The following is a 27,490-nucleotide window of genomic DNA, read 5'->3' on the forward strand; positions in this document are numbered from 1 at the left end:
CATCTTCTCTTGACTTGCCAGGGGGCAAGCTGGCAAGATACCCATGAGCAGGCTCTGATAAAAGGCAGGTGAAATCCAGTGTGAAGTGACGGACATGGGTGAGCAAACCTGATTTGGTGGTGTGTCTGATGGGCCCCCAACTAGCTATTGCCATGCAGCAGTAAAACCTTGGAGCTGAGCTAAGCTGCTTCTGTGAAACCATTAGCTCTGTGCTCTGCAGAGGTCAGAAAAAGCAAATTGAGTGCGAGGAGCTGTTGGGCTGGGAACAGGGAAAGAAGGAGACATCTTGCTCCATGCAGGCCCTCCGTGTGCCTGCCTCTCAAACATGACGTGTCGGAGCTGGGCTGGCTGAGGTGGCAAGAGGCACCTGTGCAACAGGCGACTCTGTAGATGCTCTGACCTGAAAGGCTCCTAAACGAGATCTAGATGTGATGAGAACCGTGGGGAAGGTGATTAGGGAACGGGCACGTGTAGCCTCTTCCAGTGCAAGTAGTAAGGGTCACCCAGAGGAGCCATCGGTTAGCAGATTTGGAGCAAACCAGGGGAAGGACTTCTTCACCATAGCTGGCAAACTGTTCTGCTCCCTGCCACTGGCCACTGTGCTTGTTAAAACCTGACATGGCTTCAAAAAGCAATTAGACAAATTTATGGAAGAAAGCTCCACTGAGGGCTATTAAATACAAAGAGAAAACCTCTGGCTTGGGCAGCTCTGGATCCACAGCTGCCCGCGGGCTGGGAGAGCATACCTAGGAAGTGTGGCTTGTTGCAGTCTTCTAAAGGCCAAGCCCTTGGGGACTTGGCCTAAGGTGAATGTCATGTCCTGCCCAGCTGACCAGTCGTCTGCTCCTTTCCTCTCTTTCCAGGTTCAGCACAATGAGTTGGCATCCTGGGTGTTAGCAGCGTGAGGAGACCAGGACGGGTGCTGCCCTGCTCACCCCTTACCCCCTCGCTCATTCCCCTTGGGGAGACGGGTGCTGGCGTCCCTGCCCTGCCCTTCCGCCCCTTGCCCCCCACTCGCCATAGAGGGGACGGGCCCGTTATGGCTGGGGACAGGCTCCCACGCAAGGTGATGGACCCGAAGAAGCTGGCCAGCCTCCTGAGGAACGGAGCGGAGGGCACCCTGGTCATTGACAGCCGCTCCTTCGTGGAGTACAACTCCTGGCACGTCCTCAGCTCCGTCAACATCTGCTGTTCCAAGCTCGTCAAGAGGAGGCTCCAGCAGGACAAGGTCTCCATCACGGAGCTCATCCAGCCCACCTCCAAGATGAAGGTAGGGGATCTGACCCTCACCTTTCCTGGTAGATGCTCGCACCCTCTTCCCCAGTAGAAAGGGGCAGGGTGGGGTGGGATGCAGACTGGCCTAAGGGCCGGTCTGTGCCTGGTGTGTACATCCTCCTCCTGCGTCCCTTCACCCCAGTGTCTGCTGGCACCTCTCTGGCACCCTTTGGAGAGCTGGAGCATGAACTGATGCAGCCACAGGGCTGTCCTTGGGGACCTGTTTGTTGCCGCCACCCCTTTGACGCGGCTTCCTGCTCCAGGAGCCCTCCCCAGGCAAGTCTAACAGGTATATCAGCCTTAGAACTTGTCCTATGCCAGCAAACAACCCCCCCAAAGCCTTTCTGGAGCTGTAAGCTTAATCCCCTGCTAAAAACTCTTCCCCTCCCCTCTGTCATCTCTAACTCCATTCAGGGACATGTAATCCTCCTCCCCTGTGACGCCAGAAACTCTTATCCGGTGTCATGGCATATTATCTCTCCCAGGCTCCTCTCTCTATTGCTCCTGGTTAAATAATAGAGGTGGCTCTGCGCCACGGAGCTGGGCTGGAGCTGCAGCCAGGACAGTGCTGGGTGTCCCGGCGGTGCCATCGGCCAGGTCCTGCCCTCCGCCGAGATGCTGGTGGAGGGCTGCGCCAGTGGGCGCTGGGCTGCGGGACGAGCCGGAGGGTGGTTTGCCATCACAGCCCACCCTCCCGCCGGCTCGCTTTTACCGTTCCCCCACTCCTGCCTTGTAATTTTATGGCAAAGCGAGGGTAATTCAGGCGATTAATCAAATGCTGGGCCCAGCTGGAGCCATCTGCGGCGTGTCCCCCGCCCCGCCGCCCCGCGAAGCCACCGCTGCCCGCATTGGCTGCCGGTGACATCACCCCGCCGGGATCAAGGGGACTCGCGGCGCGGGGGGGGGGCCGGCCTCACGCCAATCTGCTGCGGTGATGCTCCGGGCTGGGCGATTTGGAGGGGATTGCAGAGACTGATTCCTGAACGGCTTTAGCTGCTCTTAAATCCCCCGGAGAATAAAGCAGAATAATCAGTTTTTCGCAAGCGAGGAGGAGAGCGGTGCAGCAGCCCTCCTCCCGGCGAGGGTCACCTCTGCAGTGGCCGCCGTCACGTGGAGCGGCAGCAGCAGCAGCAGCAGCAGCAAAAGCGATGCGCAAGGGGGAGGAAGAAGAGGAGAATGATGGGGAAGGGGGAAGCATGGAAGAGTTAACGTCAGCTGATGCTGTCTGCCTGCAAACCCGCAGCTCCTCAGCCGCAGAGGAGCAGTGGCTCTCAAAGGGGTCAGCCGGGCCATCCTGCGGTCCCTGCTCTGTCCCCATGGAAGGAGCGATCGCCTCCTCCCCACTCCAGGATCATTGCGTAATGGTCCAGGTACCGGCTGGGGACCTGATTATAACCACGGATGCTAGGGGGGCGGAGGAGAGGCGTTGCCACCGTCTTTAATTCATGGTTTTTCCTTTTTTCTTTTCCGTACGGCTGAAATCTCTCCCGATACATGCAGGGGCAGGAGGCGGTGTGCCCCCGCTGCCGCTCTGCGCAGCCCCTGCCGCACTCGCCGCTGCCTCTCCCAGCGCATGCAGCCCAGGAATTAATTAAGCTTCAGGGCACCCTTCTAAGGTTAAGCCACTTGCCCTGGGAAGCTGGAGTGGGGGGGCAGGGGGGGGTCATAGCCATATCCTCATGGAGGTAGTGGCCATGGCTCGGGGTGTCCAAGCCTTTTTGTGCACGCACCTGCCAGCTTGCCTTCTGGGGTGATGAACTCTCCCCTCCCCCTTTCTTCTTACCCCACACCTCTGGTTTCAGCCACTTGGGTTGTGGATGTATTTTGTGGACCCCCAGAAATCAGTATGATCTGCTGCCTCAAGGTGCACAGACCCTCAGAGGGGGATGCTGAAAGCTGGTTTAGCCCTCCGTTACCTGGTATCATTTCCCTGCCTCCACCTGCCATCGCTGGCCAACCCCTCCCCGCAGCCCTGGCCCTGCTCTGCCCCTGGCTCCCCGCACTGGGGCTGGGGGAGGTGGTGGGGCGAAGCAGGGGGGGACGGGGGGCATGGCTGGTGTTGGGAGCAGATGGCAGGAAGGGTGACATCAGTGGCGCGATTGTCCAGCCCCATTATTCCTCCTGACGGGCCTCCCGCCCTCCTCCTGTTTCCTGCTCCCAGCCGGCCGGGGCTGCTGAGACAAAGGCGGCCCGCAGCGACGCAGGGCTGCCTGGGCAGGGAAAGGGCAGCTCTGAGCCCCCACCACGTCCTGCTCCTCCTCACCTGCCCACTGCAAAGAGAGCTCGACCTGCGCATCCCAGCTCGGCGATGCCCTGGCTGGCGATCGCCTTCTGGAGTAGGAGGCAGGGCCTGATACAGAGCAAAGCTTTTGCTCGACCCCACCTGGCTCTCCCTTCCACTCCTCCTGCCTGTGTGCAGGCAGGGGGGATGAGAGCCTTTGTCTAATTTGCTTTTCCCAGTGCTCACACCCCTCTTTCCATACCTGTTAAGGAAAGGTACCATTAATGATGCTTCTGGATGGTGCGGTTTGGAGTGATGCTGTGGGATAACAGCAGCTCCTGGCTTTTTTGGTGCACAGAAAGGTCCATTTGATAGGAAAGAATAAAAGGGGAAAGTAAAAATCCCTTTCTTTTTTTCAGTGAAATATGCCTACGATCATGGGCATAGCTAAGCCACTGCTCCCCGAGCCCCATCATCCACCATCTTCGTGTGGTGCCCGACCTGTGAAAAACTGCAGCAGCAATTCATTTCCCAATTAGCAATAGTCTCCTTCCACACAAAAATAATACCAATGTACCGCTCTCGTTTTGGTTTTGAACCCTTCTCCCAGTACTAACAATAACAAAATCTCCCAATAAAAAATTCCAATAACAACAGGAATAATTCAGCTCCTTGGTGCAGTTTCGGGGGCAGAGGTTATGGGAAATTCCTGCTTGGGGTTTTCACTAGCATTTCTTGAGGGAAATGTTGAAAATTTCACTTCTTCAAGATCCCCCTGGAAAGACTTTCCACCTCTCGACCTCTTCTCGCTTCCTGAAATATAGCTATCTCCAGGGCAGCTATAGCCGTGGTTTGAGGCTTGACAAGGGTGTCTTCAGGCAATGGGAATATTTATTTATTTGTGTTAGGAGCATGGCTCTGCAAGCAGCTGTTTTGCTTGAGGGAAAGCCGGGGCTTATTTTTGAGCCGTGTGCCTGGCTGCTCTTTATGTTGATGGAAGCCCTGTTATTTCAGTGGGGTGATTCACTGTGTTTTGAAACAATATGTGACTGAGATGTCAGTAGTAATTGGGATAATAAGAGTAGCTCGCTCTTATCTTAGCCCAGATCACCTGTAGAGCATCATCGTCCCTGCTTGGCAGCCAGGGAGAGGCGGAGCAGGGACCCAGGCTGTGTTGAACCACCCAGTGACGGGGACCGAATGTTCATAAGGGAGTTACCTCCAGCCAGAGCTGGGGAGGGTGATGGGGAGCACTGGCCTTGGCGCGAAGGCAATGGATGGTCTCAGCTGGGGTTTGGTGGAGCTGTTGGCCGGGTGGTCCCTGCTCCAGGCTGGCCATCCCCACCAGCCGAGATGTTGGCAGGGAGGTTTGTCTCTGGGAGGTGCCCTGGGGTGAGCCAGCAGCTTTTCAAAGTCATGCATGGGTTTGCAAGCCCCACTAAACATCTGCTTGGGGCCAAAAGACTTGCTGCGCCTTGGCCCTGCTGGTCCTTGCTGGCTGGATTTGGGGACCCTTTCTGGAAGGTGATGCCTGGGGGTTTGGTTACTTCAGCGGTCTTGGGGTGATGGGCAACCCCCATGGGAGAGCTCCCACCATGGAGGTGCTGCTCCTCGGAGGGAGTCCTGTTGTCAGCCCTGCCCCTGCTCTGTGCCAGCACCCAGCAGAGGCAGGAATCTGCCCCTGAGCATCTCTTCAGCAGTACCCTCCTCCTCTGCCCTGGTTAGTTTTTAACCTCCATATGTTTAAGGCCAGAGATGGGCCTGTGCATTCTCCTGCGTACCAGGAGCGTGTGAGGTTAATGGAAGACCCATGGACCGGATTAAACATCTCCCTCTCATTTCCCTTTGTGGCGAGGAGCTGGGATGCTGGTGCAGGCTCCTTGTGTGCTCCACGAGGGCTCCTCAGGACCATCCTACAGGCATCCTTGTCCCAGCAAGCAGCATATTTATTTTCTGCAGTCGGGCCATGCAAGGCCAGTGTTTGTTTGGCATTTACATTGAGTGAAACCTTATAACTTTAATAAGATGTAAACCGTGTCGCACATCTCTGCCGTCGCTCGGCAACCCTGCAGTAATGGCCCAAACAAAGCCTCCCCGTGTGGAGGGAACACTAAATCCTATTGTGGGATAATTCTGCTCGGCCAGAGCTGGTATCTCCCCTGCAGCCACGCCGGCCTGGACCACGCAGCCAGGACGAGCCCCTGCCCCGCCGCAGCTCGGTCCCCACCTCATCGTGCTTTTGGGGGAGATGCTTTCGCTGTCACAGGGCTTCAGGTTGGGGATGGGGTTACTGGGATGTGCTGATGGCATGCTAGAGAGCTTGAAGGGATAGTGGCCCTGCTAGGGACCAGTGGGCTCCTGGCTCTGAGCTGGCTCGGCAGCCACAGTGTTTCCCTTGATTATTTGCTTGGGATGGCCTCCGGCAAAACTCCTGCTTCAGGGGTGGCCGAGGAAGAGATGCTGGGGTAGATCCTCAGCTGGCTTAACCCCAGGTGGCTTCAGTCATTTTTCAGTGTCTTATTTTAAAATTCCCACATCCTTTTCTCTTCCCTCTCATCCTGCCACTGCCTTTTCATCCCGCCTGTTATCTCACTGACCTGTGGGGCCAGTTTTGCTCTCCAGTGCCTGGTGCTGGGCTCAGAACAGGCAGCTCCTTTGAGCCCCCCCCTTCCTAGTGCAGAGCTGTGCGTGGTGCCCCGGCGGGGATTTCTGTCGGTGCGGGGCTGTCCTTCCGCTGCGGCGAGGAGATCTGATGAGCTCAGCTAAATCAGTGCACCCTGCAGTTTTATTTGGATGGCGCTCACGTTGCCGAGCAGGGAAGCACCTGCAGCAGGGTGTGAAAGCAGCATTAATATCGACAGAAACCCTGAGCAAATCTGCTCTGGTGGTAAGATAGGGCATGGCAGTGAGACAGCAAAGGGAGGCGGGTGTCCACGAGTGGTTCTTAGTTCAAGTATTCTCCTTTAAAGAGATTTTGGAGAGGGCTGGGGGGGGGTGTGGGGGGGGCGATGGGCAGCTCCAACACAAGCCGGAGGAGAGAGCAGCTTGGTGGCGCAGACCTTCCTTCCCTGCCTTCTGCTGCCTCCTCCTCCTCCTCCCACGACGTGATGGATGTGCCCTACCCCGCCGGCTGGGAGGGCAGGCGCTCAGAAGGCAGGCGTATGCCATCCACCCGGCTATTCAGCGGATGCGCTGAGCCGTGCCTCTGCGAGGATTTTTATCTTCTTTTAATGCACAGACCTTCAGGTAGGTGTAGAAATGGCTGGCTGCGCCTCGAGTGCTCTTGCTGCAATCCAGCCATCAGGAGGCATGGGGGACTCCTGCCTGCAGACAGCTGCCTGCCTGCGGGGTACCCCACCATCTCACCCGCCTTGGACACCCTACGGCAGCGGGCAGCAGGGCTGGGTGCTGTTTGTGGCATGTAAAGCCACGTGAGAGCAGCCTGGGAGCTCCTTTCCCTCTCCCCAGCACATCTCTGCAGTGTGCAAGCCCTGCCATGCATTACAAAAGGAAGAAAGAGCATCCTGCTGAACATCCACCGAACTAAAGAAGAGATTTTTCCCTCTCCTTCAGCCCTCAGGGGTGATCTGCAGGTTTGGGTTGAGCTTGCAGAGGGGTGGTGCCTACAGAGGTGTTACTGTGCTGGGCACGGTGTCTCCAGGCTGAACCCTGAAGAGCTGTTCCTCCAGCCGCAGCACAAGGGCTGTGGTGGGAGCACCCCTGCCTGCAGAACCACCCCCAAATCCACATGACAGCAGCCAGGCTGCAGAGGAGTATCTGAGGGCAAAGGTTGGGTGGGGAGGAGGTGGTGGAAGAAGTCGCGGCGACTTCTGGGATGCAGTTAAGTAATGTCAAGCTGAGGGTGGGCGATGGGGAGGAGTGACCCTGTTTTGGGTAGGATGCTCAAAAGCACTTGCAGTTGGTGGGGTTGCTCCGATGGGCATCTGTACCGACACACTCACTTGTAGCCGTGGAGCAGAGTCCCAGCCTGGCTGGACCCTTCATGCTGTGAGCGAAGCCAGCTCACGGGGCAGCATGGAACTGGGGTCTCCTGCTCGTGTGACCACTAAACTCAGCTTTGCTTCCCACGGTGGTGTGGGCAGCAGCATTCTCAGTGCTCAGCCTGTTTCTCTGACACATGCTTTTTGCCATTCCCCTGCAGGTGGAGGCGGAGGAGCACCAGGACGTGGTGGTCTACGACCAGAGCACGCGGGACGTGACCGGATTGGCTGCCGACAGCTTCCTGTCCATCCTCCTGGGCAAGCTGGACAGCTGTTTCCACAGCGTCTCCATCCTCACAGGTAGGAGCCCTGGGTTACCACTTTACCTGGTGCTCATGCCCTTAGTCTGGAGTTACGGAGTTGTGGCCACACGTGTCCATCTGCGCCCACTTTCCTGGCCACCGGTGGCTCTGGTGGGGGAGGGCAGCCCCGGACGCGGACCAAGGAGGCTCGAGCCATGCTGGCATCGCTGGGTCCTCTGTGTGCATTCGTTCCTTGCAGCGTCCAGCTCCCCACCGCTGAGCCCACCAGCCAGAGTGAATGAGAGAGGAGGGTACGGAGGGGTCACGGTGGCATGGATCCAGCCACCCAAAAGCTGCCCTTCATTCCCCCATCCCTGCGCTGCTTCATCCCTGGTGAACGTGCCAAGGTCCGGATCCGGTTTGGGCTCTCTGCTCCCTCTCACTGCTATTAGAGGGAGGGCAGGAGAGGAAATCTGTGGATGTGCTAGGAAGGGGAAGGAGGGCAGGGGCAGAGGGTCATCACTCGGTGAGTCAGGGTCTGCTGGAGATGATGCTCTCCAGGCACGAGCGTGCAGGCAGGAGGAGGCACGCGCTGCCCTAATTACAGCCCTTCTGCAGAGCAGAATGGGAGGCAGGCGACTGATGAATGAAATGCCCTGGCCCAGCAGAGAGGAGGAGAAAGAGGCAGTGAGCTGCCGAAGGGAGAGTTAAAGCTGCCTTTAATTCCCCGTGGCTGGGACAGCCAGGCGTCTGCCTGGCTGGCTGCCCACCTCTGAGCTTTCTGCCCATGGAGGGGTGGGCAGGTGCTGCCCCACACAGCCCCTCAGTCCTGCTGAGCTCAGCCAGGCTTCTAGATAGTGCCGAAAGCGCAGAGATGGGGATCGTCTCTGTTCCCCAAGCCCGTCCTCATCCTGTGGCGACTGGGTGCTGCTTTGGTGCTGAAGGCAGAGGGTACTGACCTCTGTGTCTCCAGGGCATCACAGCGATGGAGGGAGCAGCCATACCTTCAAACCCAGCAGCGTGACAGGCCCTGGGGAGGGGCAGTTGTGATGGGGAAGGTGGCAAAAGCAAGTGGCATTCAGGGAGCCTTGCCCATGCAGGGCATGGGTAGGTGCTGTTGAATTAGAGTAGCTGCGTTGTGATGGGGAGAAAAGAGCAGAGAAACAGCGGGAATAAACCTTCTGGTCCAAGAGGTTCAAAAGCAAGTAGAGGCTACAGGAAATCCCATTAAAGCTAATTAACATGGCCTGTGTTGCAGGAGCTCTGCTGAGGCCAGTGCTGGAGCCTACAGCCGTGAGCTTGCTACAGCAGCCCCTGGCCCACCCCAGCAGCCATGCCTGTGGCTCCAAGGTCGCCACAGCATAAGCAAGGGCAAGGCTTGGCACATGGTACAGGAGAGGGTGTATTCGGTCTTATCTGGGAAGGAACCTGCTTAGTCACCAGGATGGGTCAGGAAACAGCCTTCGCAGCGTGACCCCTGCACCCCCCAACCCACTGTCGCTTTCCCAGGGCTGGGCGAGGGGGAGCGCTTGTCTGCACATCCCCACTCCCTGAGTCCTGGAGCAGGGACAGGGCTGGGTGAGGTGGCCTGGAAAGCTCCAGAGCTTTCTTCTCTCTGGGAAAGTGAGGGGAGGCTTGGGGGACCCCGGTAGTGCTGGTGCACCCCAGCCACATGCTGGACGTGCCGGGTGAGTGCCGGCACCGTGCCACCCCGCGGCCATCAGCATCGCCACAGCTGAGCCACACGAGCAAACCTGCACCCTGCTTGGGCACACACATCCTCCATCTTCAGGGCAGCCATTTCCACTCCCCTGGACTGCAGGAGCCCGGACTCCCAAGCAAGAACAGCTGTGCTAGGCACCGAGCAAAGCTTAAACCTCCCTAATTAAAAGCGCCGCAGGGCCATGGCCTGTTGTGGAACGCGGGCAACCAGCGGGTGGAAAAAATGGGAACCGAAATGTAGAACACTGGGTCATGGCGGCAGTGTTTTACATGGAAATCGTGACTGGAAGCGGCTGCGGAGAGCGTCCGGGGGAGGCTGGGCACGCTTGCCGACAGGCGCAGCTTCCTCCTGCCTGCGGTGCGGGCAGCAGCCGGGTTGCTTTAGAGGCAGCTCCGCAGCGCTTGGGAGATCTGGGGCGGGATGTGTGGCCAGGCCTGATTCTGACCCCTCGTCCTGGTGGGGTTTAACCCCTCGGTCTGTCCACTCTGGGCTCAGGCACCTTGTCCTGCCTCAGTCTATGTTGTGTCCCAGAAGAGGTGCCTGTGTCCTCCCTGGAGGTGGCTTGTGACCCCAGCAGGGAGTCAGGTTGCCAAGGGCTGCTGAAATCTTAGGGTCCTGTCCTGAAATTTCAGCCTGTCCCTAAATGGATGCTAGCACCCCAGGGAACCCTGTCCCGAGGGTCCCCAACCCGCTGTGGCAGCCCTACACAGCCCCTCTGTGCTCCCCAGCTCTCCTCAGCCCCATCAGATGTGACATGCGTCCATGCCTCCGTGTCCCCATCTCGTGCAAGCACCGTGCTTGGCCATTCTTGCTCGCCTCCAGCCCATCGTCCTTCAGACCCCTGAAACAGCTGGGGGCTGTATGGGTGAGGACAGGGGAGCTGGGGGTGGCTAGAGCGGCGGCGGGGACACCTCAAGGGTTAACAGCCCAGAAGCAGCGATTCCAGAGGGGCTGGGAAGGAGGAATCTGAGTCAATTATTCCCAGTCTTGGAAATCATCGGCTTCTCTTCTTTTTTCCCTTTTTTTTTTTTTTAATTGTGTAAGTATAAATAGTGCTGCTTGCTGCCCTCCATCCGTGGGAGCAGAAAGCCTGTTGATTTATATGGTTTTCCTGACATCACATGAAGTGGTGGAAAACTGAATGGAGCCAACATTTTTCCTGCATTACGTAATGCCCCCTCCCTCCCTCCCGGCCCAGCTCTGCTATTCCTGCAGGAGCCTGACTGTTCTTTAACCTTTGTTTACTTCAGCACAAACCCTTGCTTTTTTGCTTTTTTTTTTTGCTATTTTTTTGCTATTTTTTGCTTTGGTTTTTTATTTCACTCTGCTTTTTTTCCCCTTTCTTCTTCCCCTTTGCAAACCCCTGCTTGGTTTTTATTAACAGCCATTATCTGTTTATGAAGCAGCAGCAGCGGTCTGGCTCCATCGCTCCCTGATGGCTCCCGCATGCCAGCTCTTGTATTGGAGCCCGGCCAGAGCTGTAGCGTGGTGCTGAGCTGCTGGGTGCTGAGCTTCACCGGCTCCTCTCCGTTTGTGCAGCTGCAGCGGAGGGTGGGGAGATCTTCATTCAGTGACTAAAAGCGACTGCCGAGGGCTTGAGATGCTCGTCCAGATGATGCTCAGGCACCCATCCTGTCCCTGCTCCTGGTCCTGCGCTGAGCGCCGGGCTCCTCTCTCCTGCACCCGAAGCCATCTGCCAGCCGGAGACGAACCCGATGGCTGGGGTTGGGACCCCCCTCGCATGGCAGAGGCTCTTTTCATTGTGGTTTCATGCACTGGGGGAGCTTTATCGTTGCGATATCACGCTCCGACCTGAAACAGGCCCCTCACTTGCTTTCCGAACTCGAGTCATAAGCTTTTCATCTGGCTCGGGAGCGCGTGTGAGATCATCTTCAGCCCCCCCCACCCCCCTTTTGTACCAATTCTTCAAGGAATGTTTAAATTTTCCAGTCCTGTTCTTTCTAAATTTGGAGCGTCTGTTTACTCCCAGGATTCGGAAAGAATGTAACAATATCATCAGCAAGAAATCCCTCCCAGCCCTCCACTCGCCATCCTCCTCCTCGGTGAGCGGGCTGGCCTTGGCAGCGCTGGCCATGACCCAGGTCCTCTCCAGCCCAGCGGTGCCGTGGCCAGGAACAGTTGTATTTGTGCGGTGGCAATGATCTGGAGGGGGCTGAGATTTGGGGGATTTTGGGGGAATCTACCAAAGGCAGGTGACTTCAGAGCGGACAAATTGAAGTAGTGAAAAAGGAAAGGGGATTTCCATTGCAGGAGCTGACTTGGGCTGCCCAGGCATGAGTGGGTTCAGCACTGGCTGGAATTATTTTAGAAACAAGGACTCAGGGACAGATGATTTTAATAAGAAAAAAAAAAAAAGAAAAAGCCCTTTTTTTTTTGCTGCATAGGGACAGTCCTAAAAGGAGGTTAAACATCAGGGCAGCTGAATGTGACTTTGCTCATCCTTGACTGAAAATACCGTGATACTTTTGTGTGTCGTGTTGTTGAGAAGCCACATGCCAGCATCACATCTCCCTTGCTGCCTGCTCCGCTTGAAACGCGTCAGGCTGGGGCTGTTTCAGAGGAAAAGAGAAGATGAATGAAAAAAGCCGAGCTAGGCAGGTGCAAAAGCAGCGCATGGGCAGGGCAGAGCAGAGGTGACTTGCTTTTAGTCAGAGTCCCAGGGGCTGGAGACAGCATGTGCATCTGAAAGGCAGCAAAAACACAAATGAATCTGCAAAGCTTGTCATGGCTGATGCTGAAGCTAAAAGCTTAGCAGGATCCAGAACCAGGAGCGAGGCATCTTTACAAACCCAGTGTAAGAAAAAAATAATCTAAGAAAGAAAATATCCTCAACACCCACACTTTGGTTGTCAGTCAGAAGGTCTCTGATGGGAGTGGGGAAGCAGGACCCCACTGCAGCTGGTTATTTGATGGTCAGCTTGCTCTGGACAGCATCACAGTTTCATCTGACGACTTTGGTATGTGCGTGTCTCCTGGGGACGTAGCACATGCAGAGGACTTTGTCCTCTGGCTCCAGCAGAGCCTCTGCTCGGTACACGGGGCTGAAGATGCATGTGTAGGTCAAGCATTAGGGCTATTCCAGGTACCCTCGGGCTGCAAGGTTTAAGAGTGCTTATGGACTTATTGGCATGAAGCCATCAGATGTACCCACAGGTTTTTCTTCTAAAGTCTAATTACTGCCTCCGAACCTCCTGCAAAGCACCTCTGTCCACCCATGGACGTCTCCATCCCGTAGCGTACCGTGATGAGCCAGAAGAGGCAGATCCTCAGCTGGCAGGAGTGTGGGTATGGATAAGGAGGGTGCAGGGGTGGGATGAGACAGGAAAGAGCGCTCATGTGGGACTCTCGATTTCTTGCTTCTCCCAGATTTGGGAGTTTTGAAGAACCAGCTTTGCAAATAATGTGAATGGGGATCCTGGTTGTTCTTCATCTACAAACTGCCCATGTAATGCTTGGGAATGGAAGAAGGGTAAGAAGTGCTGTGAAGGGGGTTACACCCAGCCTTTTGCAGGCTTAGGTGGTGGGGTGCAGGGGGATTACCCGCAGCGATGCTTTTCTTTTGACTGTCCAGAGGGCTGGAGGTAGGGCCCTATTGCCAGCCTACTGGGAGAGGCGCTTTTTAAAAAATCAAATGGTAACACCAAGGTTTGTGATTGTTACAGTCCTGGAGGTTTAGATAACTCTCCAAACCTCCCTCCCTCTCGCACAAAACATCCCTGTGTCCATGGCACTAGAGGAGCTGCTTGCTTTCCTGCAGCAAAGCCATCTGGGACTACTTTGGCCAGGGCAGGACCGTGTTTTCTCACCCTCTAGCCCCTGTCCAGTGGGTGCTGGCATCCAACCCCGGCCACCCAGCCCAGTGGTGGCCCTAGGGAGTGCTCCCAGTCTCGCAGCTTGAGGCGCAGCGTCAGGGTAAGGTGCCCCCTTCCCACCCTCCGCCACAACCGGGAGATGCCTGGGAGGGTTTCAGCCCCGGCGGGACCAGCGGCTGCATCCCTGGGAGGGGTTAAGCCAGGTCACGTATGTGCGAGCTGATTGTATTCCAGACCTATGCTCTAAACCTCCCTGTTTAGCAACGCTGTCGTCAGACAACTTGTTTTCCCGATTCTATAATTACCCCGAGGAGCTTCCCCTCCCCCTCCAGCCGCGTTTTTAACCATCGGACCCAGAAAAGGCGAGCGAAAGGGCTGAACGTGGAGAGGCACAGAGGGGAAGGGGCTTAGGGAAGAGCAGCCCTCTGGTTGCCAAGACTCACAAAACCGCTGTGTAATTCCGTTTCTCATTTCTGGAAAGCCAACGGGAGGAAGGCAACTTCCCTAGTAAGAGATCCTGATGGGCAGGAGCTGCTGCCTAGTTATGGTTTCCTTCCTTTTGAGAAACGTGCCTCCCCTCATCTGCCTCCCCCTTTCCCTGGGCCCGCGCCGCACACTCGCGAAAGGTCACCGCTGGCAATTACTATAAGGTCCTGGCACTGGGTGGAGAGAGGAGCTGCTGGCTGCTGCCCAGCTGGGCTCATGCCAGGCTATAGGTGCTGTCACGATGGGTATGTAGGTGCTGAATGGGGGCTCGTTCTGCTCCCTGCTCTTGCAGGCAGGTTGCACGACCCGTCACAGATGTCTTTCCAGTGAGTGCTGTAGCAATGAGAGCAAAGCGGGGCCGGCGAGGCTGGGCATCTCTGCCCGGGTGATGCACCTCTGTCTCCTAAAGAGGGGCTGGAGGCAGGATGGGCAACAGGCTGGCCAGGAGGAGCACTTGGGGAAAGGGGCCGAGGGGCAGCAGCTAATGTGTGGGATGTTGCCTTTCATCTCCCTACTTGCCAGCTCTCCCCTGCCCCAGCACCAGCTCCCAACCCCTACCCTGGTCCTGGCAAAGGGGTGAAGAAGGTGGGGAGAGAGCGAGGAGGAGGATGCTGCCTGAGGAATGGTGGCTGCAGGTGGCATCTCCATGTGGCTGGACCTCCAGATGGCTTCCCCCAGGAAGGGGGTTGCTGACTACCTGTGCTTGCTTGTCTTTTGCTGAGGGGCAGAGGGATGTGGGACACCGGTGAGCCTCCAGCATCGAGGGCTGTGTGGTGGTGTCGTGCTCAGCTCCCCAGCTGGGGCTCCCAGCAGCCCTGAACTGAAAACTCCATCCAAACACATCCTAAAGGAACCTGCCAGTACCGAAATAACTTGTGTTGAGGGTTCTTGCAAGCCTGAAGGAGTCAGGCAACTGGAGGGCAGTGAGGGAAGGCAAACGCATACGTGTGTACCGCTGGGTCAAGGACAGGTTGATGATTGCACCCCTTAATTCTCCACGTGCTTCCTGCAGCATCCCCCTCGGCTGGCACAGCGCAGCCAGCCAGCCCCTGCCCCTGCCCCTCCCAGCGATGGTTTCCACCCCAGCGCAGCCCCGGCCACAGCTGACGGAGCGGGTCACAGCTGAATCGCCTGCCAGCGTGGGTCGAGCACCGCTGGCGCAGCGGTGGTGGGAGATGGAGGCATCTCCATTGACGAGAGCCATTGGCACTGGCCACCAGCATCATGCGCCCTCCCTTGTAGGGATGGAGGTGGCCAATGTGGGGGACCACAGACCCCCTGGGGAGCTGCTGTGGGAGCTGCTTCCTGAGCGTAGCTCTTGGGGGAAAGCTGCTCCTCTCTCTTCCAGCCTAGTTGGAGCACGCTTTGAATTTTATCCAACCTCTGACCCACATCTGATAATAATCAAACCATATTTGTTACAACAACAAGGCTCGTTAGGAGGCTGGCTCCGCTCGGGGTGGGGGGGGAGGGGAGAGCACTTAGTTAATGCCAATGACCTCATCTCATGTGATGTCATTCAAAGGAAAAACACTGAAGTCACTCACATATGGCTCAGCCTGGGGTTTTTCAGCCCGTAAAGCTTCAGATTTTCAAAGGCACAATACATGCCCCCCCCCTTCCTCCTCCGCTTACTATAATCCTGAATGATTTTCTGGAGGCCTGGGCTCAGACCAATAAACTCATAAGGAGCTGTGTGGAGACGTATTAAGGAGTCCCACGGGTGGGAAGGGGGGACAAGTAATTCTCTCCCCCAGGACAAATACAAAGGAGAAAACACATCAGCCCCCACCTGCTTCAGAAGCCACCGCTGCTGGGCAGACCCTGGTGGGACTGGGAAAGCCTGTTCCTACACGGCCCCTCTTGCTGGACTTTTGCACGTGAGAAGGCTTTGGTGGGGGATGCATCTCCTCCAGCCCGCAGTCCTGCTCCAGGGGGAGCAGGCAGATAACTCCATCTGATGCGGCCACGCGCAGGTGTGAGCAGCCCAGAGCCCCCCCCCGCCCCCCTTTCCCCGCCAGCTGTTGGGGCCTGTTCGCCTCCAGCTGTTTGAAACCATTCCAGGATGAGTCCCTCCTGGGTGATGCTCTCGGTAGAGATATCAAGAGGAAAGATGAGTTGGTGATTAGGGACCTGCTGGCCAGTCCCCAGCTCTGCCCTGCAGCAGAGAACCCCGGAGATGTTATTTAAGCTTTTGTGCCTCAGTTTCCCGCTTGGGAGATCGTGGCGTTGCCCTTCCTGGCACTGGGGTTCAGAGCTCAGCATCCCCCCGGGGGATGCACGTAGGCCCTGCCAGGAGCAGCTGTGGGAAGGGGGCAGGATGGGGCGCAGCCGTGGGGTGCCGGTCCCCGGACGGGGGGACAGCAGGGATGGAGAGCGGTACCACCTCCCCTTCGGCGCGGGGGTTTGATCACACACCGCCCTGGCCGGTGCTAAAATGCCGTGTGGGCATTAGCTCCCTCCCCCCAAGCCCCCGTCCCCAGGTTAACTCCGCGGGGCCCGATCCGGCGCGGTGCAGGCACGCATCTTCCGCTCGCTGCCGGGTTGGGGGTGGGGGCGAGAAAATCGCGGTTGCGCCTTTAAGCGGGGAGCGGCCGCGTGTGCCGGGCCCGCCGCGCTCCTGCGTGGCCGTGTGCTGGGAGAGGAGCGCGGCCGCGGGCCGTCACCGTTAACTGGGAGCGCTGGGAGCGCGGCGGCGGAGGGCTCAGCGCGGCGCTGAGCTCATTCAGGCTGGAGCGGGAGGAGGAGGAGGAGAAGGAGGAGGAGGAGGAGGAGGCGGGGGGCGGCCGGGGAGAGGGGGCTGCGCCGGCCCCCCTGCCCCGCTCCATTTCTTTTTAATGCTTTTTATGTTTTCGGCTTGAAGGCTGGAGCCGGGGGGAGGCTGGCGGGGCTCTGCCGCAGGGGGGGGCTTTTTTGGGTGGTTTTTTTTTTTAGTATTTTGTTGGCCCGCCAGCCGTGGGCAGGAGGTGCCCCGCCAGCCGCCGGCGCTGCCTGGATGCCGGTGGATGTGCTGGTCGCCCCCTCCGAGGACCAGTTCTGGACAGACATGCGCGAGGGGAGGATGAAGCTGAAAATAAGGGTGCGGAGGCTGAAGGAGAGCAGGGACGGGAGAGGTTTGTCAGCCGGCCGGCTCTTTTCCTTTCCTTTCTGTCCTTCCGACGGGTTCGGAGCGGGGAGAGGGGGCTGCTCGGCCGGAGCCCTGCCGGGCCGGAGGCGGCCGGGGAGCGGAGCGCGGGGGCCGGCGATACAAAGCAGCTGGCGAGCGGGGGGGATGGAGCGGTCGCCCCCCGCCAGCCAGGGGCGATGTGCGGGGGCAGCCGGCCCGGGGGCAGCAGCAGGGAAGGAGCTGGGCGGAGCGGGCAGCCCCGCGGGCAGGTGAGGGGCTGCGGGCAGCGGCCCCGGCGTTAGGCAGTTTTCCCACCCGGTGCGGGGGCCGGTGAGGCTGCCTGGCCCGGGGAGGGGCGGGGGGGGGCAGCGCTCCGGGGTCCCCTGAACCTTTCTCCGACCAGGCAAGCTTGGACGGAGCAGCGGAGGAGGAGGAGGGGAGGAGGAAGGCTGCGGGAGCCCGGGCGGGCTCTGCCGCTGGCATCTCTGTTTTTCGGAGGGGTCCCCGCGCCCCGGGCAGAGGGGAGGGCGCGGGGGAAGGGACGGGCGAGGGGGGCGAGGAGCGATCGGCCGGGAGCCCGCAGGCAGGCAGCTGCCCGACGGAGCCATTTCGCTTCCCTAGCGCGGGTGCTGCCTGCCCATCTTCGGGGGGTTCTGTCAGAAAAGGGGGTCGCAGTGTTTCCACCCCCCCGTGCCAGGGTGAGGGGCAACCAGAGGAAGGGGATATTAACAGGGGCATCTTAAAAATATGCCGAGCCTGGAATGACCTAGATTACCGAAGGGCTGAATCAAGAAACTTCCCCTCCATCATCACTTAAAATGGGAGCCTGCTAAAAGTGCTTGACAGGTTTTTGTGGCATGAAGCACATAACCCAGCGATGGTGTCATTAGTAATAAGTCACTCCTGGAAATGACACATTTTTCTTTACTTAGAACGAGTAAGGCTGGTCCAAAGCAGGCACAGTCACTGGAGGAAAAGCAAGCCCAGCAGCTCAGGGAGCATGTCCGTGTTTGTGTGGGTGGAGGGCTTCCTTTCTGCCGCTTTTCCTTTTTTTTTTAAGGACGTTTTCCGCTCTTCTGGGAGAATGGGAGGGGGATCTGGGACCAGCCTGTGAGGCCAGGGTGGGCTGGCATGGGTTGGGAGGCAGCGGGGTGATATAGCAGCAGATGGACAGAGACTGTTCGGGGTGACCGTTGGGGAAACGGGGAATTCACATGAATCCATTAACAGGGCTGATTCATCGCCTTTCCCATCCTCAGTGCTTAGAGGAAAAAAAAAAGGAGCCAGCAGTGGGGTGATGAAATTTGGTGCCGAGTGAAGGAAGGGTGAAACCTGCGCTGGGGGAAAGCACAGGCTGGGCAGGGGTGTGCGAGGGGGACAGGGGGCTAGACCAGAACCAGGCATCTCTCTCCAGTGCACTGAGATGGGTGGAAGGGACAGAGCATCACCCAGGAGAGGAGATGGCGAGCTGGCCAGGCTGCCGAGCACCGGGATTTCACCCAGGTGGGTGAGAAAGGCACACAAGCAAGTGGGCTGCCTGCACCGGGCATCGCTGGGGAAAAGCAAAGGGGGCTGCAGTGCCAAGAGAGGATGGAAGCAGGGGGGAAAACTCAGAAATGTCCCAGGCAGGAAGAAGTGCTGACAAAGCCCTGGAGCTTCCTGGAGCGCAGTGAGTAAGGGTGGCAATAAGCAGTGTTTCCTCACGCCACCCGGCTTAGCTGCCGGCACCAACGGGCTCCCACCCAGCACGAGATGGTGTTTTGCAAAGAGAGATTTTCCCAGCGGCTCTGGAGGTTGATGTGTGGCATGCCTGGCCCCTCTGCCTTCCTTCCTTCGATTCAACCTGCTGCAGAGATGCTCAGCCAAACGCTCGGGCTCACTGCACTGCCCAGGGGTTTTGCAGGTCCCCCCCAGCTCTCATCATCTCCTGCCATGCCTCAGTTCAGCAAGGTGATTTAACACTTGGGGACGGACATGCCGGGGCACTGGGAGCAGCGTGTCCCCAGGGGGCTGGGATGATGGGGAGGCATCCAGGCACCATCCTGGCCACTGAGCCGGCACAGCAGTGGGGGAGCCGTGCTGGCGTGGCGGCTCCTCCAGCAGCAGCCGAGGCGCGTGCTCGCTTGCATGCCCCACTGCCCCTCGCCACGTGCCGCCCTGGCAGCGGCTCTCAGCCACCACAGGCATTTTAATGAGAGCTGGGCAGAGCCCGGCTTTTCTCAGCCCCCTCGGCTGCCAGGAGCCTTAGGGGGGCAGAGGGTCTCCAGCACAGGCGTAAAACCCACCGGTGGGGCTGCAGGCTGCCGCAAAAGCTCCAGCACCTGCATGGGGAACTGGTCTCTGAGCAGCTCCGGCTGCTGCTCTTTTACACTCATTATAGGAGCAATGAGGGTGGGCTATAAACCGCCTCTTTAACACTGCCTGCAGGTCTCCTGCCAGCTCCTGGTGTGAGAGCTGGGGGTGTGGAGGTGGGGTGCAGTGGCTGCTGGCCCAGGGAGGGTTTGCAAGTCCAGCTGTGCCTGTTCCCCTCCTTGCTGCCACAGACTGAGGGCACAGCAGGGTGACATGTCACCTTCCCACTGCGGGGCTTTGGGTTGGATGTGCTCCACCGTGCTGGCGAACAGGACATGTCCCTGCTGCTGGGTGTGTCTCTGGGGGGACATTTAGGAGACTCATGGAGCTGGGGGTGTTCAAGAGGCACATGGCTCTCCCAAAGAGCGGTTTTAGGGTGAGGCAGGTGCCCTGGGCAGCCCTTTTGCAGCTTCTTGCAGTTGGCAGGGTGCAGCATCAAGGCCAGAGCTGTTGGGTTGTTTCAAGGGGCTCTGAAGGAGGTGAGTCTATGGGGCCAGAGATGAATGGGAAGTCTGCAGCTGTCGGACGGAGTAAGATGTGTGAGGGTTTTCAAGCCCTGTCATTTCCCCGTCTCCACTTTATGCCTCCAGCCTAGGAAGAGGACCTCAGTGCAGGGAGGGACGAAGGGAGCAGCAGGGAGCTGGGATAGCCCTGCTTAACGTGCCCCACGCCTCCCTTTTATCCCCAGCAGCATCTCCCCTTACGTCCAGTGCAGCTCAATGGATTTTAAATCTGCAAACCTGGGGCTTACCACCAGGAGGAAAACAATGCCACATCACGTCCCTGTCCCTAGCCAAGACTTTGTCACCTTCTGTGTCACCCTCCCCACACCACCACTGCTGCCCTGCCTTGGCAGAGAGGGAACAGGGCAGCTTGCAGGTGATGGGTGATGGCTGAGATGTTGTCAGTGTCCCAACCATGAGCTGGGTGTCCCCAGAAACCACCTGACAGTGACAGCCAAGGCAGCGGAGGGGTGCCCGGGTGCAGCAGGGTCCCAGCTCAGCAGTCCAACACCTCTTTCCTTCCAGCTAATGATCTCCTTCCATGCCCATCAGCCCAGCGCCAGCACTGGGGCTTTTTGTTCATTTTGGTTTTAGCCATCTCAGGGTCTTACAGAGCCACTGGTGCAAAGGGAGGCCAGCAAAGGGCTCCTCACTTTCCCATTTGCTGCTCAAAGGGAAAAGTCACAGTGCTCCCCAACAGTTGCAGCAGTGCTGGTACCACGGGGGCTTATTCAAAGATGCTACTAGCATCTCTTCACGGGCTGAGGGATGGGCTCAAGAAGGATTTCCAGGCTGTCCACGTTCCCTCTGTGGCATCTGTTCTCCCAACAAATCCAGTTTCACTGGGACGTTGTCATAGATGTTCAGCTGGAAACTGTGCAGAGGGGAGGGCCTGGCAAAGATGGAGGTAGGGGAAAAGTATTGTGTTTTTTTCCTTCTCCTCTGTTTGCTGCCAGGGCTGTGCAGAGCAGGGCTGGGGGCTGGCCCAAGGGGTTTCTGCAGGGCACAGCAGGAGATGGAAGGGTGGTCAACACCCCATGAGCAAAGCCTGGAGTGGGGGAAGAAACAAGGTTTCAGTTGTTGCACTCTTCTGGCACGAAGTTGCTGCAACACCCCGTGCCTCAGTTTCCCTCTTTCCTCTGGGGGGGTGACAGCTGCATTTCTCTTTAGCCCCACCTTGAGCTGGACACCACTAAGGGTTTTTATGCCTCTGGGGGCATTGCTGAATGAACCCCCCAAAGCTGGGGGGTGATTTTCACACCCCCAGCCCTCCCAGAGACCTGCCTGATGCTGGTTCTTGGCTCCTCCTTCCTCCATCTTCAGCAGGAGCAGTGAAGGCATCCCTACTTCTGGCCTGGTTCCCTGTGCCCAAACATCCCCCTCTCTCCTGGGCCCCACCTCTGCCTCAGGTAATTGCAGGAGACAGGAAGACACTGGCTTTTCCAGGGAATGGTTTTGAGAGCCCTCAGGAGTGCTGGAGCCATGAGCAGGGCACCGGGCCGTGCCCGCACAGGGACCAGCTCCTCCCCAGCAAGCCCTTGCCAGGCTCGAGGGGACCATCAGGAAGAAACCAGAGATCCCCAAGCACCCGCTCCACGTCAAATACAAATCCTTCCTGAGCTTAATTCCCCAAGTGCCAAGGGTGCTCCTGGCACCAGCACTGCGAATAAAAGAGGAAAGACTAGAAAGACCCATTGCTGCCCTGGCTCCTCACCTCATGGGGCTCTGCCACTCTCTCCCAGCAAAACCTGGGATCCATGGCCCGGGGTATAGAGGGGGGAAAGCCCAGGTATCGGTTGGAGCCCTGCCAGGGACATTCACTGCCTTTGGGATTGTTTTGAAGAGCTGCTTTGCTTTCTAAAAATGAAAGGCATGCTAGAGCAGCCGGCGGGGGGTGGGATGAGCATTGCTCCGAGGTTGGGATGGTGTCAAGTACCCAGCCTCATCTCTAGGGTTTTCCCCAAGCCCAGGCTGCCCTCAGCAGCTGCAAGCATGGGGAAATGAGGACAGGCAGGATGGGAGCATGCCCGGGCTCCCAGACACAGGGTTGAGGCTTTGCTTGGGACGAGCGGGGCAAGCTATGGGCATCATTTTGGGTGCCGGCATCCTCTGGTTGCTGGCAGCGTGCCGGGGTAGGCACCGCAGCCAAGGGTGTTGCTGCCACTCTCTGCAAACATCCCTGCCTGCTTCACAGCCCCCTCTGCCCCTGCCTGGACTTCCCCAGGCAGGGCTGGCAGAGGATATGCTGCCGGGCGAGTGCCGGCGGAGGCAGGCAAGGGGGAGAGAGCGGCGTGCCCCGACCTGCTTTAGTTATGAGATCACCCCATGCTCCCGGCTTTTAAAGAGCAATACGAAGCTGTACACGGCCCCGGGCAGCTCTTGATGGTGAGCATGAGAGGCTGGGGACCCAAGCAGGCACCGATCCCCAGGGCTGCACTTGTGTGCATTCTGCTCCCCCAAAAATGTGCTGGGTTCCCTTGGAAGAATTCCCATGTTGTTTTGCACGAGTCCAGGGGTCAAATCTGCACCCCATTCGACCCCATGTGCTGCAGGCTTCCCTGGGGGCAGCTGAAGGAAACCTTTCCTGCAGGATTTCTGCTTGAGCATCCGCCAGGCATCGGTGGTGTGTGTTCAAACGTGGGGCAAAGCAGGGAGGTCGCACGTGTCCATGCAGGGCTCTGGCCGGTGATTTACGCCCCTTGGCAGTGGGGACACAGCGCAGGGATGAGCAGTAACAGGAGCTGCGCTGCACCTGTGCTGGGCCTCCTGCTTTCCCCCTGATTTAATGTCCCAGTTGAGGGGTGATGTCACTTTGGAGGGAGCCAGAGAAAAGGAAGTGCTGGAGAAGATAAGGTGCTTTAACTCTACCCCTCCCAGTCTGGTCAGGTTTTGGAACTGGGAGCTGGGTTAGCTGCCAGCCAGGAAGACATAAGACAGCGGAGCAAAGAGGTTGGTTGGAGGACACCTTCCTCTTTGGGCAGTGGGAGCTAACACCAGGAGCTGCTGAGATGGAGGGTGATGGAGGACCTTGGATGTTCCCAGGTGGTGTGAGCACAATTTGGAGCACTTCTCTGGCTTCTCCATTACCTTTACCTCCCAAACACGTGGGGTGGGTTGTCTGCAGCATCAGTCATACCCTGCCAGAGCCTGGGTGCCACACCAGCAGCCAGGAAGGTGCTCCAAGAGGATCAGCAGGAATGCTGGCAAGGTGCTGGAGAAGGTAAATTGAGAATGTGACAAGGCTGCCCTACTTCTGAAGCAGAGAGACTCAATGGAAAGGTCGTTACCAAAGGCTCATTAAAACGTCTTGTTTAGCTGTGAAGATGGGCCAGGGATTCCCATGGTGTTGTGTCCAGAGACTTGGACTTTCAGAAGGATCTCGTGGGGACATCCTGGTCCCTCTGACAGTCAAAGTTGGTCAAGCCCCAATGTCTTCTCTGCCCTTTGGGTGATGTCAAGCTGCAGCTGCTCACTCACATGACTGGGAAAACCTTAAGGGAGCCTGGTGGGGCTCATATGACCCAAGGTCCTCTCTGTTGCACCAAGCTGCTACCCAGCTGTCCTCAGCTGGAGGGGAGTGAGGTTGGGCCACCACTAGCCCGACCCGGCTCTACCCCGGAGAATGGGATCAGTGAGCAAGAGCAAATCAGGATCACCAGTGGCCTTATGCAACCGCGCAGGACGTGTGACAGCACTGGGGGTTTTCCAGCTTCCCGAGCTGCCCACCGTGCAGGCAGGGCAATGCTTGCTGCCCTGCTCAAGTCAGTGTTCTTGCCGCTTGAGCTGGGGACTGCCTTTCAGGCAGACTCATTCACACTTAGACCATGCTTCTGACCGTGCCAGACACTGTGGTGATAGCTCTGGCTCAGACGCCACCTACCGCGGCCCCAGCTGGGTTTTTCTCTCAATAGCTGGCTTCGAGATGCTGAAGCTGGGTATGACTGCCCAACAGCCTGGTGCAGTAAACTGGACGCTGCTTGCTGTCACATTCAGTAAGGTCAGAGCGTGAAAAATGGCAATGGCCTGCAGGTACTGATGTGGCAGAAATCATGGGCTCAGCGGGGCTGGGCAGAGGGGGCGTCTCTCAGAAACCACAATGTGTAAGTGTAATCATCGTGGCAAGGTTTGGGCTGACCTCCCCAGCCTGGGGAGCTTTGTGCCTCGGTGAGCTTGCTTGTTGTCATCCTGCCCTGGTGGGTTTTGCTATCAAAAAGTGACCCTGGTTGTCCTCAGAGTAGTAGGCAGCCAAGAAAAGGACTTTCTCTTTCTCTTTTTGTCGTTTGTGTGAATGAAGTTGCAAAGAACAGGGGCAGGGTGTGAGATGCCTCACATGTGCGTTAATATCCAGCTGCGGCAGGAAAAATCAGAGCTGAGTCTCCATTCCTTTCTCCATGTGTGTGGCACAGTCATCACGTGTCTGCACTGATTAGCGATGACTGGTGGCTTTTTGCTCCTCAAGGCTCTGTTCTCAGTGTTGTAGGGTTATCACTGCTTTGTCCCCAGCCTGGGCCTTAGGGTGCCAGGTACTGACGGTCTCAGCCTCGCTGCTGTGAGCTCAATGTCCCCATTTTCTCCACAGGAGGCTTTGCCACCTTCTCGTCCTGCTTCCCAGGGCTCTGCGAGGGGAAGCCAGCTGCCATCCTGCCGATGAGCATCTCCCAGCCATGCTTGCCTGTGGCCAATGTCGGCCCCACACGCATCCTGCCGCATCTCTACCTGGGCTCCCAGAAAGACGTCCTAAACAAGGTACAGCCCTGTCGAGGGGACATGTCGGCCCTGTCCCATCTGGGACCCCAGCCATGCAGAGGGGTGAGGGCATTAAGGACTCAGTGGGAGGACCACACGTGGTCGGTCTGACCCTACCAGGAGGCTGAAGGCAGGGAGTGCATAGGCAGAGCCTGGCAGAATTGGGGAGGGTGGTCGCAGGATGAGTTGTCTCATATTGATGAGCTTTGGGGTGGTCAGACTCTTCCCAAGTGCCTGTGGCAAACAAGGGCAGGAGGAGCATGGCCAGGAAAACCCCTGGGCTTGGAGGGGGAGTTACCACAGCTGGAGGGAGATGTGGGACAGGAGCCAGCTTTGCACCCACCCGCCGCGCCAGCCAGGCTGCCAGATAACACCAATTTCAGCAGCCCTGCGATCCCCTCGGGAGCCAGAGAGAGTGGGAGCAAGCTGGGGTATTCAGCCGTGGCAGCACAAGGACACGCAGCTTTGGCAAGGGGCAGAGGCTTGTTCAGGAGGCCCAGAAATGAGCAAAGTTTTGCTGTGGGGAGAGAAGAGAAAAGATGGATAGTGCCCTTTTAAAGGTGCTGGAAGGGCTGTGCTGTGATGTCACGCCAGGGAAGGAATTTTGTTTAAAGGAAAAATAACAGTGAGAAGAAAGAAAGAGGAACTGCAGTTAAAATGCCGCCGGGCGCCTGCCTACCGCGGGCAGGAGGGAGCCAGCCAGGCGTCCTCGCCCAGGGCAGGCAAGGGGGAGAGGGACCACGATGCTGGAGGGGGGTTGGAGACAGAAAGGAGGGAGAGAGAAATTATATACAGGGAGTAGAAGGAAATGAAAGAGAAAAATGCCAAGAATGTGAGTCCGGGAGCTGGGCTGGCTCCGCCAAGCCGAGGCCGGGCTCAGCAGAGCCTGCTGGGGTGGGCAGGAACCGGCCACTGGAGAGCCAGGGCCGAAATCCCAGTGCAGTCTCCTGAGGAGCCAATGTCAGGCAGGGAAATTGATGGTTTCCTTCCCTCCCCACCTCCTCGGAGGGTTTTGTTCATCTTTTGAAGTTCTGTTTTCTGCCATCCCCACGATGTGGCCAGAAGATGCTCTATTCATAGGCAGCAGAGAAAGGTCAAGTGCGGAGGCCGTGCATGGGCGATGCTTCTCTTCTCCAGCACGTTGCAAAGGAGAGATCCCACATGGCAGCTGCACACACTCTGATGTGTGGAAGGACTCTCTTATCTCCACGTTTTCTCCTCCCATTTAATTGTGGGTCTTCCTTGGAGTAGTGCAGACCAGGCACTGAGACCTGGCAGCTGGCAGAGGTGTTCCCCCACTTTTTATAAACAATCTGCTCCCACTTGTACAGGTGATACCTGAACTGATGGGACGGGGAAAGAGACAGGGGTCAGATGAACCATAAATTTGGTGTCAGCACCACATATAGGTGAAGCTGACTGTAGCCCTGGAAGGGAAGAAATGGAGCTTGGTGTGGATGCAGCAGTACGCACCCAGCAAGCCAGTTCCTTGATGGATAGCCTGTGGGTCAAACTTTACCCCCTCACTGCAGTTTTTCATCTGGCCCTGTTTACCTAAGGTCTCCCTTGTGCCACTGCATTTTACTGAGTCAGAAATACGGGCAGTGATGGTGGCCATTGAGTGGCCAAAGCAGAAAAGTCACAGAAAACAAGTCCAGGTTCACTGCAGGGTCAGAAAGAAGCAAGAGGGGGTTCCCCTCGCCACCTGCCTATGTCCCAACACAAGAGCGTGTGTTCACAGTGAAGAACTGTGAACAACTATGAAATTTGTGAGAACTCCTGATGCGCTTTTGAGGGGTGTGGGAGCAAAGACATGGGTTGACATTGGTTAACATAGAGTGCTACCAATGACTCGCCCCACTCTGTTGGTGAGATGCTTCCTCTCTCCCTCAAAGCTTTCACCCAGAGTTTTCGCCAGTTTTCTTTCCTGTATTTTCGTATTCCTCTCATACTGGGGTTCTTGGGTTTTCCCCTCTGGGACCCCCTTCCAGGTGTCTTTGGTCTCACTTACTTTTACTTGGACCAAAGTAAAGATCTGCTGCGGTTCAAACCTGTGTCATCTAAACTGACACAACCTTCTCAGTTGGTCTCTGCTGTCCTACCATCAACTAGGCCAAGGCAGCAGTGGGAGACCCACAGGAGAAAATACTGGGATGGGAGAAGGCAGGGAGTGCATGGCAGGGCAGATCTTCAGCACTTGGTGCTAGCTGAACTCAGGCGGTCATTCAATTGCTTCTTTCCCACCAGGACTTGATGACGCAGAACGGGATAAGCTATGTCCTCAACGCCAGCAACTCCTGTCCCAAGCCAGACTTCATCTGTGACAGTCACTTCATGCGCATTCCTGTCAATGACAACTACTGTGAGAAGCTCCTTCCCTGGCTGGACAAGTCCATTGAATTCATTGGTGAGCTTTTGTTAATGGTTGCAGACCCTCCAGTTTTCATCTTTCAAAACATGAACCCTTCTTCTGTCTTCCATGGTCTTACTCTCAGCAACCCTTGTTCTTTCACGCAAAGGGGTTGAGGGTTGGGGAGGGAGACCAGAGTCACTTTGCTCACCATCTCTGACTGCATTGGTGCTTTTCTCTCTGTTTCCTCTACAATGGTCCAGACAAGGCCAAGGTGTCCAGCTGCCAGGTGATTGTGCACTGCTTGGCCGGGATCTCCCGGTCGGCCACCATTGCCATCGCCTACATCATGAAGACTATGGGTATGTCATCAGATGATGCTTACAGGTGAGTTTTCCCCGGAGGGCAGGGAGGGGTTACAGCGGTATGCTTCACTCCAGGGAAGGAAAGCAGGCTGAGCCCAGAAGGAGAGGGCAGGAGCTCCTTGAAGCTCTGTCTTGCTTTGGCTGAGTCCTGGTGAAACCAAACCAAACCTCCCATCATAAAGTGCATGCAACGAGAAATGGTTTGGAGCAGTGAAACGGAGCAGGGAGGCAGTCCCAGCTCTAGCCCTGGGGCATCCCGAGGCCCCATGGTTCCCCAAGATCCCATT

At 57.4% G+C, this 27,490-nt stretch overlaps 1 protein-coding gene across 6 annotated transcripts in view; it reads left to right on the forward strand.

The window, feature by feature from the left end:
- DUSP8 (dual specificity phosphatase 8) overlaps nt 1-27,490 on the forward strand; it is a 42,491-nt gene that overhangs the window by 13,763 nt on the left and 1,238 nt on the right. For 5 of the 6 annotated variants that reach the window (XM_074884934.1, XM_074884937.1, XM_074884936.1 and 2 more), the window contains exons 2-6: nt 864-1,270; nt 7,659-7,797; nt 24,322-24,488; nt 26,736-26,895; nt 27,102-27,225. In XM_074884934.1, the coding sequence (XP_074741035.1) occupies nt 1,040-1,270; nt 7,659-7,797; nt 24,322-24,488; nt 26,736-26,895; nt 27,102-27,225 (821 nt within the window). In that variant the 5' untranslated portion in view covers nt 864-1,039. Of the gene's footprint in view, nt 1-863; nt 1,271-7,658; nt 7,798-16,583; nt 16,895-24,321; nt 24,489-26,735; nt 26,896-27,101; nt 27,226-27,490 lie in introns of those variants that run through there. The other variant, XM_074884938.1, reaches the window with a different exon arrangement.

This window comes from Strix uralensis, chromosome 15 (assembly GCF_047716275.1).
Source record: "Strix uralensis isolate ZFMK-TIS-50842 chromosome 15, bStrUra1, whole genome shotgun sequence".
Classification (NCBI taxonomy): Eukaryota; Metazoa; Chordata; class Aves; order Strigiformes; family Strigidae; genus Strix; species Strix uralensis.